At 43.5% G+C, this 15,963-nt stretch overlaps 1 protein-coding gene across 1 annotated transcript in view; it reads right to left on the bottom strand.

Moving 5' to 3' along the window:
- The window catches only part of anks1ab (ankyrin repeat and sterile alpha motif domain containing 1Ab), a gene marked incomplete at its 5' end in the record, with an annotated part of 46,163 nt that extends 30,980 nt beyond the window's left edge, over positions 1-15,183 (bottom strand). Inside the window, one exon of the mRNA XM_079296579.1 lies at positions 14,914-15,183. Coding sequence (XP_079152705.1) covers positions 14,914-15,183 — 270 coding nt within the window. The remainder of the gene's footprint in view (positions 1-14,913) is intronic.
- Between the last annotated feature and the right edge of the window lie 780 nt (positions 15,184-15,963).

Raw genomic sequence — 15,963 nt, 5'->3', positions numbered from 1 at the left:
AGAGAATATGGAAGAGGCAGAGCTTACCAAGCAGGCGGATATGACCAACCAGGAAACAGAGAAAACCCTGACAGGAGTGGTGAATGCTACACCTGTGGGAGATGGGGCCATTGGGCCCGAGACTGCCCAAGGCAAATGGGAGGAGGAATGCAGTTCAGTGCGTCACCACGACAGGCTCCATTCTCACCCCAGCGGCAGCAGTACCCAAGACCAGGTCCGCCAGGACCACCTGCACCTCCCATCATGGGACCTCACCGCCAACAGATGCCCATGAGGTCACAAGGACAATGGGAGGAGGCTCACCAACAGAGTGAGTACTGAGGAGGCCCAGAAGATCCAGAAGCATGGGTGGTTTACAGGGCTCAGACAGAACCAATGGTGACCTGTAGCGTTGCCGGAGTTGACACAGAGATGATGGTTGACTCTGGTGCCGCAGCCTCATGCTTACGAAACCTAAATGGGAAGACACCCCCACTCTCGGATAAAACGATGAGAACGGTTGGATATTCGGGAAAAACAGAGGTGCAGAGATTCACAACACCATTGGAAACCACACTAGGAAGACAATGTTTGCTTCATCAATTCCTGTACTCTCCCAAATGCCCTGTCAACTTAATGGGAAGAGATTTGATGACAAGGGTTGGAGCTGAAATTCAATGTTCAGCAGACGGACTTAGAATTACGTTCAAAGGTCAACCACTGACTCCATGGCAGACACATGGGGGAAGAATTCTCTTCATGACAAATTCTGAACAAGCAGAAGAAAAGACTGAAGTGTTTTGGACCAGGCTGGTGCCAGGAGAGAGAGAACAGCCGTGTGTCAACAAAACATACCAAGACTGGAAGCCATGGATCAACAGCCAGGGAGCATATGGTTCCCCTATTGACCCATTCCATTGCACCTATAATTACTTGAGGGCACCTGACGAAGAATATGCTGACGCATGGGAGGAAGAACGAGAAGGAGTGCAAGAGATGATCAGGATCACAGACATCTTTGTGGGTGCAGAAGGAGTTGCAGCACACTGTGAACTCACTGAAACTCAAGCACAATGGTATGAACTACACCATGAGAGTGAACCCCATGTCACGTTAGCCATAGCAGCAGGGCAGGAGGCCCGCTCACTAGGACCGATGATGAAGAGAGCCCAGGAAATAACAGACTGGTGTTCCACTGCCTCACCGCTACTTCATCACAGTCCAGACAAGACAATCTGGAAAATAGCACATTGCAGCAGGGAGAATGGAGTATCGGAGAGGCAGGAATTGGAAAGACATCACGGCCGTGAGTTGACTGACCACCCTGCAGCAGAAGACTTGTTGAATGAAATGCCAGAACATCTGTGGGCAAAAGGCGACTATGATGTCGGCTGCACTCCACACCATTTGGTAACCATAGAAAAGAAATCTGGACAGCCATCGGTGTGGAAACCACAATATCGTCTTAGCAAAGATGCTGTGGAAGGGATAACAGCCACCATTCATGGCCTGCTTGAAGCAGGAGTGTTGAGATTAGCAGAATATCATTGGAACACGCCCATATTGCCAGTTCCCAAAGCTGGAGGAAAAGGTTGGAGGATGGTACATGATTTAAGAGAAGTAAATCAAGCCACAAAGACGAAAGGAATTGCAGTGCCCAACCCATATGTGGCACTACAGAACATAAGCCCACAACACCAGTATTTCACAGTACTGGATCTGGCAAACGCATTCTTTTGTCTGCCACTTGATCCTGCCAGTCAAGAGATGTTTGCATTCACATTTCAAGGCCAAAGATATACTTACAACCGAATGCCTCAAGGGTTCAAAGACAGCCCCGGCATATTCAATGCAGCATTGAAAGACGATTTGAAGAATGTGAAACTGCCAGAAGGAGTGACCCTAATACAGTATGTTGACGATCTACTGTTGGCAGCTCCATCAGCAGAAAGTTGCCTGGCAGCAACTGGAGCTGTGCTAAGGAGAGTAGCAGAGTGTGGCTACAAGATCAAAAAACAGAAGACTCAAATTGGGAGAAGACAGGTGACATTCCTGGGAAGAGTACTCTCAGGAAACAAGAAAAAGATTTCACCTGAACAGAAATCAGCGGCATTGACCTACCCCAAACCCAAAATTGTCCAAGAAATGCTCGGATTTCTGGGATTGACTGGATACAGCCGAAGCTACGTGCCAGACTATGTCAACCTCACTCAGCCTCTGCGTGACATGCTGACTAAAGTGGGTAACCGAAACCTGAAGGCAGAATTGATCTGGACAATTGAAGGAGAGGAAGCATTCATCAAGACCAAGCAGTGTCTGACTCAGGCAGCCGCATTAGCAGCCCCAGATTATGGATCTGACTTCCATTTAGATATAGGGGAAAAGCAGGGGGTAGTAAACGCAGTCTTATATCAGATGAGGAGAGAGGGAAGAGCAGTTTTGACTTACCATAGTTCTAAACTAGACCCCATAGAGCTAGGACAGGTAGGTTGCACCAGACATTTGGCAGCAATAGTCAGGGCTGTCCAAAAGACAGCATATATAGTTATGTGCCACCCATTGAAAATACACACACAGCATGGTGTAGTCGCCTATCTAGAGACTCAAGCCTTTACTATAACAGCTACAAGAGGAGCTAGGGTATCAGACACATTGACACAGCCCCACTTATCCTTCACATCACAGGGAGTAAATATGGCAACTGGATTGCCAAATGATGAAGGCACCCACGACTGTGCAGAAATGGCTGGAAAGGAGACCAAGTTAAGATCAGACTTGGAAGGAGAAAAAGATCCAGATGCAGAGATGACACTCTTTTGTGACGGCTGTTGTTATCGAGGACCAACAGGTAATGTGGCTTCATACGCGGTAGTGGAGCAACTACCTGATGGGACATTGGTGGAGGCAGAAGCAGCAATTATTCCTCAACCTGCTTCAGCTCAACTGGCAGAAGTGATAGGGCTAACTCGAGCCCTTACTTTGGCCAAGGACAGAAGAGTAAACATCTACACGGATTCTGCATACGCTCATGGTGCAGTACACTTGGATGGACCGCAATGGCTGAGAAGAGGGTTTTTGACAAGTTCAGGAGCCCCAGTCAAACACCATGAGGCGCTGAAGAATCTGTTGGATGCTGTAATGCTGCCAGCACAAATTTCTGTGATAAAGTGCAGGGGTCACTCGAGGGAGGACGATCAAGAAGCAAGGGGTAACGACGCAGCTGACCTTGCAGCTAAGAGAGCTGGAGGGTACATTGGTAATGACACACAAATGTTGGTAATAAGTGTAAACGAGCCACAGCAAGCCCCGGATGAAGGTGACCTTGTTTTGTTGCAGAAAAAAGCTGGTGCTTATGAGCATTCCCAGTGGTTAGCTCATGGAGCATCCTGCAGGGAAGGATTGTGGAGGTCCCATGATGGACGAATGGTAGCTCCTGCCGAGCTGGTACACTTACTAATGATTGAAGCACATGGTCCATCTCACGAGTCGAAAAAGCGAACATGTGCAGCGTTGGAGAAACATTGGTGGCATCCATATTCTAAAGAGATGGTAGAAAACTTTGTAACAAACTGTGCAACTTGTAATGGGTATAATAACAAACCAGTGTATAAGTGCCCAATGGGGAGCTATCCTGTACCACGAGCTCCTTTCCAGGAAATTTGTATTGATTATACAGACATGGGAGCAGACAACAGAGTGAGAGGGTTGCGATACATGTTGGTAATGATAGATCGGTTTTCCCGATGGGTTGAAGCAATACCCTGCCGAAATGAAGATGGTGCAACAGTGGTAAAGTGGCTCAGGAATGAACTTGTTCCGAGATATGGTCTCCCGAGAGTTATACATTCAGACAATGGCTCTCATTTTGCTAATGTACACTTAGCAGCGGTAGAAAAGTGTCTAGGAATCCAACATAGGTTTGGATCAGTTTATCATCCAGTATCTCAGGGAATAGTGGAGAGAGCTAATCAAACTTTAAAAAGGAAAATTGCTAAAATCTGTCACACCACATCTATCAAATGGCCAGACGCCTTGCCTTTGGCACTAATGTCCATGAGAAATACAGAACACAATAGTACACACTTAACACCACATGAGCTACTCACAGGAAGACCTATGTCTGGCCCACCACGGACCAGTAGTCATGGTCCTAGCCTAGACTTGCTAACTTTAGAAATTGAGGAATACACAAGAGCGCTAACTAACATGAGCCGAGTTTTGTTTTCTCAGGGGACAAACGCAGAAGCAGCAGCTGACGAAAGGAAGCCGCCTCCTGTCGTGTCACCAGGCAGTCTGGTGTGGATAAAAGTCCACAAGCGCAAGTGGAGTGAACCAAGGTGGACCGGTCCATGGGAGGTAGTATTGGCAACCTCACATGCAGTAAAGGTGAAAGGTAAAACTGGAGCTACTTGGCACCACCTCACTCACTGTGCAGCAGCGAAGGTAACGAGTGAGACACTCGCAGAGACAGGATTGAACATCAGACAGGCAAAATTTGAAGTTAAAGACACCTCAAAAGAGGGTTTAGACAGTACTGACAATGACGTTTCCCCCACAGTTTAAGCGAGGCCTTCCATTGGGAGACTCTAGCTTCAGTAGGTTATGGAAGTCTGTAATTACTTTCTTCCTGATTTCAGTAGTTTCCCTCTTAGTATGGGGAATTAACCACAGACAGGAGCCAGAACACATGCATGACTACATCAGGATTCGAAATTTAGCTTCAGTAACTAATCAAACCGATCTCAGACCACGTAGAGAGGCTTCTCTGACGACACTCACCTATGAAAATGTAACTCTCACTCTTACGTTCAAAGAAGGTACAACATCAACGGTCCAGTTCGACTTCTGTGAAGTAGTTTCCTGTCCCAGGTATGAACACACCTACGGGTGGATGTCCAAGACCTTGTGCATCATAACTGACGAGTGTGGGCCCGCCACAAATAAGTATGGTAAGCTGTTATCGTATCATAACTGTGATTGTGAAGATTGGGGATGGGCAACGATGAACACAGGTGGCGAGGGTTTAGGAAAAGACCCCAACCCAGGTCTTAAAGACCGACTAAAGATGTTAAATGCCCCAGCTTCTTATCACATGTGTAGAAAAGGGGTGGGTAGATGTAATCCTTTAAGATTTACCTTAACAGACCCAAAATTGACTGACGGAGGACTTTACGTAGTACAGGGAAAGGCAACTACTGATAGTCCTGCTCCACAAGGGCTTATTAGGATTATTGTTAAGCCTGCCAAAAAGATCATGGATGACCAGGTTCGACATATGACTGATGCAGAGAATGAGGTACCGGGGGTGGAAACTGGAATGGCAGATGGGAATTTATGGCTCCGGTGGGTACAATATACGGCTTCAAGTCAGAGAAGTACAGATTGTATTGTGTGTTCAGGACCTAAACCCCTAGCAACACCAGTTCCTTCAAGGTTTAGACCCCTGCGCCCTGAATTTAGTTGTATTTTAACTCTGTTTACTGATGACACTTTGCCCCTCCATCACACTTGTCAGGGGCTGCACTGGGATTACCCACCTGTAGAATATAATACCCCACCTCTGTTCAAGGTTTCAGAGGGTCCATTTGATTGTATAGTCTCAGATACAGCTATGGGGCCCAATGTAGGCAGTATTATTGAAGCAAATTGTAGCAACAGTCACAATGCTAGCGACTATCTATATAACAGTGTGTTAAGACAGACAACACCCAGAGCTGATTTATGGTGGTGGTGTGGAGGAAGAACCATATATCCAATCCTGCCTAAAGATTGGACAGGTAGATGTGCGTTGGTGCAACTTATATTACCATTCTATATCTTGCCTGTCAATGATGCAACTTATAGAGAACTCATCTCTCCACGCCCACATGCTAACAGAAGATCCAAAAGAGATGCTGGTAGCCCGAAGGGAGCCTTCGATGACCAAGTATACATAGATGGCATAGGAGTGCCAAGGGGGGTGCCGGATGAATTCAAAGCCAGAAATCAGATAGCTGCCGGTTTTGAATCTGCATTTTTCTGGTGGGTAACGATTAATAAAAATGTCGATTGGATCAACTACATTTACTATAACCAACAGCGTTTTGTAAACTTCACCAGAGATGCCATATCAGGACTGCATGCACAGCTGGCGAAGACTAGTTTAATGACCTTGCAGAACAGAATGGCATTAGATATGATATTAGCAGAGAAAGGTGGCGTTTGTCAGATGTTTGGGACTGCTTGCTGTACTTTCATTCCAAATAACACAGCTCCTGATGGATCGGTGACCAGGGCTCTGGAGGGACTGACAGCACTCAGCCGAGAGCTAGCGGAGAACTCTGGTGCCACTGATCCATTCACCGACTGGTTGGAGAGTATGTTTGGCAAGTGGAAACATACATTTTTGTCAATCGTAATTACTCTGTGTGTTGTCATCGTAGGCCTCCTAGTCGTCTGTGGATGTGGGTTCCCTTGCATCCGTGGACTTCTACAGGGGTTTATTGCTTCAACGATGAGCCTGACACCAGTCCAGGGCAACCAGTTATGTGTCGAGGATGAGGGAGAATTGGAGCTTCTGATGGCCACAGTCTAGATGAGGCCACCAGCGGTGCCATAGCGGAACTTCACAAGCGGTTCCTGACCATCCTCTCGGAGATCCTGAAGGACCTGATAAAGGCCCAGATGGACTTCTAACACATCCGGTGAGATATTGGAAATTTGGGAAATAGACTGATTGTTCTGGATGAGTAATTTGAGATTTTATTTTTGTTTAATGGGTTATAATGAGATTTTAGGGTGTAAAGATTAAGAAATGTAATTTTGTCAAGTGTAAAAGAACAGTCAAGGCTTCTCAGTATGTGTTCTCTAGCCTACAGGCTGTATCCTGATCCTGCCAGCCCCAAGACATGGAAGGCAGTGATTTTCAACGCAGTCGATCTTTTCCTTTGTTACGGATTCTATCTTTCCCTTTTTACGGATTAAATTTTTCCCTTTTTTTGTCTTCCTTTTTACGGACTCAATTTTGAAACGGACTGAACAGAAATACTTGAAATGATATCTGTATGCATGAATTGTTTGCCTCTGTTTAGATAGATAGGGAGCCTCTCCCTGGATTGAGTAGGGGGGAGGTCTCCAGGGACATTTGAGTAACTAACAATATTTGAGTAACTTACTACATTTGAGTAACTAACTCACAGTGAACTGTGGGTTAGGGGGGAATTGTAAGAAATTTGAGCAAAAACAGGGGTGGTTAGTAGATATAATAGTGTTTAATAATTCATAATTAAGATTCATAATTAGTCATAATCATAAGGGTTTTGGGGATGCATAATTAAGATAAACATAAAGTGTTGTAGGATTATAGAAGGGAGTAAGTCATAACTGACAGGATTTGAATGTGTTTGTTGCAGGTAGAGCGAGATGTGAAGACAGGCGTTTACTGAGGTGTGAGAGTAGGCAGCCAATAAAAATTGAGATAGATGCAAGGGGAGGAGTCGCGAATGAATATGAGGGAGGGATATAGGCAAGCGTTTTTTCTCTTCTGTTACGTAGCTGTCCTGGGGAAGACGTGTTCTCCTGGGACGGGGAAGAGTTTTTTTCCAAAGGGGGTTAATTGTTTAATATTTCAAAGATTCATGTACACCATTGCATAACTGTAATTGCAACAGCAGGATTAAAATCCTTTCTGACGGTAAACCAGTTTCGGTAACGTTTTTAGCGCCGTGTGCCTGAAAAGCTATCAGGACCACGTGTGCTGGCCTGCTGCACGCTCCTCGAGAGGAGTTTTTCCTCAACAGGACGCATGGCATATGCCTCCAGCAATGCAGACCTCACATCACTCTTTGAATTAACCCAGTTACATTCTATATCACTCACACACACACACACACACACACACACACACACACACACACACACACACACACATCAGGACTACATTACGTCTGAGCTTAAGTGCATCGTTATTAAAACCAGTCACCTAAATGCTGCCTCTAGGGAAGCCTGCATCATCATAGTTTAAGTGCGGAAATATTTCATAACACACCGTCAGCGTCATCCACCGAATAGCCAGCTGTTTGGCTCAGGGACGGACGAGGAACGTGTTGAATTCATTTATGTTATTCAAGAGAGAAATGTATTGTTAAATATCAGTTCATGAAACAGACTTGCCGTATGAACTTAGGTCAATTGGTCCATTAGTATTTCCATTTCCATCCATCCATTAGCTAAACCCACTTAACCTCGTGGGGGGACTGGAGCCAATCCCAGCTGACATTGGGCGAGAGACACAGGGTGGCCGGTTAATCACAGGGGACAGACAACCGTTCAAACATTCACACCACATGCAAACGCCACAAGAAGAGGCCAGCCTAATGTAAGCAAAATAAATTGGAAATGTTCCCAATTATCGAAAAAAATTTCACACAGCGCTTTTATTCAAAGCACTTCCCAAGGCTTTTGCCGCTCATTCACGTTCATCCATTCACACTAACACACTGGCCTGACAATCGGGTTTAGTGTCTTGGGTTTAGTGCCGACATGTAACTACCAACCCTGTGATCAATGGGCAGTCTGCTCTACCTACGGCCCCACCTATTATCTGCTACGTGTTCTCAGATTTCTCGAACCATGTCATTTTGGGCAAAAGGGTCATAACTGCACTGAAATGGCCCTGTGCCACAAAAGTGCTCAGATAACAGAAAGAAATGTCAAAAAGGGTGCAAACAAAATCAAACTGTACAATAATTACATGCGTCACTATTAACAAAAGTGCCTGACAGTACATTTAGCCTCGATGCCATCTCTTCTATGATTAAATCAGCAAATACAATGAGCCAATTTAGAAACCATACCTGTGTCCCACTTGTACATTAAACACTGATTCAGTGTGCTAATCTTTATATTACACTTCATGCAGCCAGAATACAAGAAATTATTTTGTACCAACTGTGAGACATAAGCTGTCAATCATCACAGTGCGACTGCTGTGAACACTGCTGCCAATTAAACTTGAAAAAGGAGAAAGCAAACGGTTCACTTCCTTCTTTGTTCTACAGGATGTTCAGCTGGCTCACCTTCCCCAATTGTTCAAGCTTTGAGCTGCTTCTCGACTTCATGTGTGCATTGCATTGTGGGGCAGTATTGTTCCTCAACAGATCAATGAGAATTTAACATAATTACTGACATATTTTCAGTACTGCAGCAACACTCTAAAGTCATGTGTTCCTAATTCAGCAAGTGATCTTTTTTTTTTTACATGCAATTGCCTGTCTCCGCATCTTTCTTGTCGAGTAAACTACATGCTACCAAATAAGATTTGGATAATGTGAACTAATCATGAACAATGTGCTTCAGCGATAACAAGTACAATATTGTCCACTGAGCCAATGTCTGCCGCACATAAACGATGGCAGCGAGCCCGAAGCAGAGCACATAATGGAAATGATGGCTGATATAATAAACTCACCACAAAGGCTGCCTGCCTCACTGGCGCTGGCCTTGAAACAGGATTACCACTCAGTATCATTGTCAATAGAGACAGATGGGCCACTATACCAGACCCAGATCACACAATTCTATCCAGCAGCGCTCATGATTTTGATGATTGTTTTCTTTTTATGTATTGGACAGCTTTGAAACCGCACAGCATAAATAAAGCTTAAGAATGATCATAGTAAAGTTATGATGGCATTTATGGTGTGCTATAAATGTGGCGAGGCATGGTGACATGAATTTGATAGTTTGTGTGGATTTTTCCATCCTGCATTCAGCCTGTCAAATAGTGCTGGGATTGGGACTTAATGTAAGGTAACGTCAGATTATCATGAATTAAATTCCATAGTGTGTATTTTTCCACCTGTACAAAATAAGACTGATCAAATATACACGACTGACGGGTGAGATGTACGGCTGACGGCTGCAACTAACAGCTGCTGCTGATTACATTTTGGATTGATTGTTTGACCTATGAAGTGCCATCACAATTTCGGGAAGCCGGAGGTGAAGTCTTTAAATGTCGGACCAACAGTCCAAAACCTAAAGATATTTAATTATTACATGAGAGAAAGGAAAGCAGCAAATCCGCACAATGGGCAAACTTGGACTCCTAAATATTTGTCATTTTTGTTTGAAAACTGATTGAAATGATTTACCAATTTCAAAATAGTTAGAAAATTATTTTTCTGTCAATCTGAGGATTGATTGATCGACTACTTTTAATGTATGTCAATATATATTTTACATATAAATATATATATATATATATATACAAACATACACTATACGTAGATATTTTTAATTAAAAATAATGTTTTGGGGGAAAGTACTGCTGATTTATATGCTTTTCTTTGAGACATCACACATGTTTCTGCAACAAACAACTGCTTAATTAAGTATATAAGCCAACTATTATGAAATGAGACACCAGTTTTAAAAGTAAAAGGTTTATACAATCATCCCTGTTATCGACACCTCTTTTGGGGGCAATAAAAGTCATAGAAATGTTGCAAAAGGTTGAAATTGAATGTTGTTATGGCCCCTCCAACTAACCTGTCTCCTCCTGCAGGAGCCTGCAGTCAGGAGGGTCGTTATCCTAATTTGGTGGCAGCTGTTCAGGCCTCCACCAAAGCAACAAATATCAGCCACTTTTCATTGTCTACCTCTTGCTCTCCTAGAATTGACACCGCCCAGGTTTTGGTGTGGTTGAACAATTTGCTGCCTGCAACATTTGCACGTACACCGCCCACACTCGTCCAAACATTCCGCTCACTACAGATGCATTTACTCTCCACAACCCATGCTCTTTTGTAAATAGTTATGTTTGATTCATTTCTAATAAAACATTTAATTGGCCCTTTAACTTGACTGGTCTCCTATGTTACTGTTGGGCAATATGTTTCCTAAAATGTGATTTTTCAAAAGCCAAATCGTCACATCTGACAGTCATTTATAAGCAGCTGATATTGAACCAGGCTGTGAAAACGGCCAGCAGTCAAGTCAGTCTGAGCTAGTCTGAGTTCAGTTTCAAGCATGTGATCACAACAAAGAAAGCCAGATTGAACCTGTTTTTTCATTAAATAACATACAACAATTACTTAAACGCTATGAAACTGGGGAGCCACCATGTCTTCCCTTCTAATTTAAATCCTCACATTGCTATTTTAGAAGTGTCAAGCTTCTGTTGGGTTTTTTTTAAGGTGCAAAATGGCTTTAAAACAGGTGCATGTGTGAAGAAACAGCATTTAACAGCAGGTTGGAGGAAATGTAATGTCTCATGTGTTACACCGGGTGAGAAATTTTACGGGCAATGTGGCAGGTGAAAAAGGACATGAATCAAGCTCAGTTAGCTAACGGGTTATATTCTCCAACTCCAATAGTCTAGCCTGGTTATTCTCGCTTCTATACGCATAGCGTTAATGTTACTTTAAAAGGCGTTTTGACCGGTTTGTCAAGCGAAACGTTGGCCTTAGCTTTAATGTTAAGCAGGTTTAACGGTAACGCTAGCTAGCTAGCTAACTGAAGTTACAACAATTTACATGAAGTTGACACAGAAATAATGGCTGTGAGAGACAAAACTTTTACTGAACAGAAAAGACATGCAACATTAAAAGTGAAGACTTCGCGGTTAAACTTGTGTCCCGGGAGTTGAGGACATCACCGGTAACGTTTTATGAGTTATCAAATGCCATCTTTGTCATCGCCGACGCTACACAACCTTGGGTTCCATACCCATGGCTGTTGTCAAGCTTAACAGCTTAACTAAACTGATATAATGTGGCAAAAAAAAGATTAGTGACTCCGTTATTCTAGTTCAAGCAAAGCTTTAGCGGATTTACTCAGGTACAGTCTCTCTTCCGCTCCACCCTGCTGCCCATATTTGGATTTTGCCGACTCAGACGATAAAGATGGCGGCTAATGGTAATGCTAATTTCTTTTTAATTCTTATGTATCTATTGCTTTCATTTGATTTTTGATCATACGATTCATTGATTTTTATGTTTGTTTTATTTGTCTCCTTCAGGTAAATTTAGTGAAAACTATATAGCAATGTATGAAAAAAAAGTGTTTTAAAGGAAACTCTCATGGTATTGAGAATGTTTTTGTTTTTATTTTTGTTTGTCACATCACCTTAAAAACTTCATGAATATGATAATACCACAGCCTCACTACTTTCCTCAAATCAATTACTCACTTTAAGTAGCGTAATTGTAACTTATGTCAAGATATATTTTTTACCAATAGGCGATGCGATCTGATCTCTTTGTTCAGATAAAAGTTTAAATAGAATACCAAGTACTTTTGCTAATAGGACAAGAAATGGAAAAAATGGTCAGCAGTTACACAAGCTGCCAGACATAATACCATTCAAAATGTACATATACCACTGAAAATGCCAATGGGGTTTAAAGGTTACGCTTTATCTCATAACTTCCTTTTTTATGATGACAACATCTGAAAACCAGCATTCGTATTCAGTTTGTTTGCTTTCTGTGTGCGCGTGCACTGACATATGTGTGCGTTTGTATAGCTGATCTAAAGCCCAGCCGCCGCCTGAGCCTCGTGCGTCGCTTCGATGTTTTACGCTGGTTGATCGCTTGATGGTGGTTGACGAAATATACTCACAAGAGTCCATTTTTGCCACACACACACACACACACACGCATATCCCCAACCCAAACAAATCCCTTGAAATCTGGATGAGAAACAGACACTCAAGAGCAGCTGCAAAACAGGATGCCCTTGAGAACAGGACACCACACCCAACATGGCCTGAATAAACAGTTTTGTCAGAGGGCAGAGGGGCGGAGCACTGAGCAGGCTTTGGACAGGGAGGGATGACAAAAAGAGGGATACACAAGGCCAAGTAAAAGTTCAAGATGTCGAAGTGCTCTGAGCTGAGGTGACACCCAACTGCTCTTGTTGTAAGGATGAAAAAGTGACATGCTCACGACATAATGTAAAAGCTAGACCCCCTCTTCTGTGACCATAACTGCAGCAGGGCTGTCGTCAAGACCACTGAAGTTGAGTCTAAGATGTGTCTTTGTCCAAGTTTGGAGAGTTTCAATTCAATTCCAAATGAAGACAAGACCAAGTTCATGCTTTGTGTGCGTGTTGTGCATCTATCCATGCATCAGCAGCACCTGCTTTGTGTTTGATTGCTGTTAGATCACTTGTTTTTCTATTGCAGGAAACAACATAATCTTTGTGCATAACTCTACACATCAAAAATGAGGATGCGAGATCGTTACATGGCAAAGACATGCGATGAGAAATAAGCATTACTAGCAGCATGTGAGGAAGAAGTTTACATTTTCTTGAGGGAACTGACGGTAGAGCAGCCCCTTCAGTCTGCTTTAAGAGCAACTACAGTGCTTGGCAAGAGAAGCCCCCCCAACCAGGGTCAGTAGAGGCCAATATGGCTCCAGCCAGGGTCATGAATAACTCCAAATAACTCCAGCAGAACCCCAAGCAAGAAATGATGGACCGGCCTCCATACAAACTCTGCAGAAATTCTGAGGACATAAGAAAAATCTCAAAATGTCTCACTTGGGTGTATAATCACATTTTCGGTAAGTTTACCGGCCTTACTTATGGTCTAAATGTTCTTTCAAACTTGTCTTTACATTGCTGGGGTTTTTTTGCCGAAATCTATCATCATATCAGAAATTTAGTCGAATGTATCAGAATCATCCAAACCCAACATGTGTGATATTAATGTAATCGCAAAATGTAGACTCTCTTCATGCCATTAAACATCCTGTATTCACATAATGACTAAGCATTAATACAGTACAGTTCATGTCCTCTGTGTACTCCTGGCAAGTTCGAAGCTTGAAAGAAGGGTGCCAGGATATATAACTTCTTGAATATATGTATTTAGAACATTACCTTGGACTTTATGGAAGTTCTGCTCTGTTCTGCTCAACTTTGTATCAAATCGGCAGATAAGAACGCATAAAGTCAAAGTAGATAGATGTGAACTGCTCCTAAACAGACTTTTCACTGTCGATAAGTTGCTCGACAACATATCTGTTGGTTATGACAAAATATTGCAGTATTCTAAGAATTTAACCTAATATTCTGAATAACATCTTACAGTTTTTTATTGTTGTGATGGGGATTAAACACACACAGAAAGTGTCAGAAATATTCTCGTCTTTTGTTTTTGGATTACATAATTTTGCCTTTGAGCTGTGCACTGTGATAATATACTGTAGTATCAGACATCAGCTGTTGTCCCCTAAAGGTTTTGACTATTTAAGTGCGTCTGGATGTTTTGGTAAGATATTAATACTCTGCAGTGCTTCAGGGTACTGCATTGATGCTCCGAAGTGCTCAAAAATCACAAGTTATGGTTTTTGGGGATGGGGGGAGGGGGAATTGGTCACAGTGGGCTGAAAGTAGATGGCGTAAGACGGAGCAAAAAGGAGCCAGAGGAGTGCAGGAGGAGACGGTGGAAGCGTGGGTCGGCCCCTGAGACATGTACTGAGCGGATGTGGACTGACAGCACAAGCCCAATTAGTCTTAGATGCCAGGGCTGCTACAGGGAGGTCGGTGCAAGTGATCAAGCCATTCATGTATTCAAGCACTCACCCACAGGCACTCTACGCCAACGGCCTGGGTAAAGTTACTGGTCTATCACTGCTTCGGCTGGACTCTTGATCACTCTCATAATGCTGCCTCTGCTCCCCTTCCTTCCTTCCTTCCTTCCTTCCTCTCTCTTGAAATATGCTACTTCCCATTTCTTTTTCTTTTTTCCCTCACTAATCCTCAACTGCATCTTTCATCGGCCTCTCTTTTTTTCCCCTCACACGTTCACTCTCGCAAACACAGTGCCTCTTAAGGACACACACTCTACTTGAAAGCCTGTCCATGCCTTAACGCTGACAGTGGCACTCCCTCTGTCATCTACACCCTCCCACTTGTTTCCCGTCCCCAGAGCTGGAGTATTACCTCATCCCACTCAGAGGCAAAGGAAGGCATGCGCTCCATGGACGGTTGCCCAGAGCTGCAGTTAGACACGGATCCACTGCGGCCAGCCAGACCTCCATCCTCCTCTCCGAGTGGTGACGCCAACAAGTCAGAGTCCGACTTGGACAAGCTTCGAATCAGCCCCAGGTCTGCGGGTCTGACTTTGACCGCTGCCCTGACCGAGTCCTTGATGTCAGCTTGTGGATTTTGGATCACCTTGGTGGGGTTGGCGTCCTGTGTGCACTCCGCCATTGTTCTGGAGCTGCCAAGTGCAGCTCAGGTTCCTCACTTTCCTGCAGTAATATGACTTGTTTCGTGGGTCCAAAGAGTGATCCAGGATCTCTGAAGTACAGAAAGACACAGCTTAATGAAGTATAACTTGAGGAACTTGCCTCCAACTCATACAAAGTGCTCCTCTTTTTAGGGAAGGAAAGCATGGAAGTGAAAGATTTGTTGTGCACAGAAACAATCATCAAGGCCCAACCCACTAGTTGTATCCTGTTGCCCTCCCCTTAGTGGCCGGCTGCCCCAAAGAGTCCCCCTCCTTTATCCTCTCAACTGTGACTTTTTCTGATTCACTTTCCCACATTCACATTGTCTGTTATAACTTATCAGGCTGGGTATCTTTACAGTCATGTGGTAATATAATTGAATATCAAGAGAATATTCCCAGACCAATCTGAAGTAGGAGAGTAGCATTTGTGGAGAATTTCAGTATTCAGCACATAAGTACATTAAATAACCCCCTAGTGATGAGTAGAAGTGTCACAATAATAATATGTTAGTCACAATATGTTTACAATATTCTTACTGATAGAAGATATTATGTGTTACAGTATATTAACTAATTGAATGTATTAAATCATAAAAGTACAGTCACTAAAGGTATTAACACACTGTAAGAATAGTTTGAGGGTCAGACAGGGATTCTGAATGAGACATGCAGCAAATGGAGGATGTGGTCAGTGGGGAGGACAAGCTGACCAGAGGTGGAGTCAAGACAGATGTTTTTCAAGGCGCAAAGCTGTTTCG

Source organism: Melanostigma gelatinosum, assembly GCF_949748355.1.
Source record: "Melanostigma gelatinosum genome assembly, chromosome: 3".
NCBI classification, from domain to species: domain Eukaryota; kingdom Metazoa; phylum Chordata; class Actinopteri; order Perciformes; family Zoarcidae; genus Melanostigma; species Melanostigma gelatinosum.
Note: the sequence above shows the minus strand (reverse complement) of the source record. Positions and strands in the feature narration are given on the sequence as shown.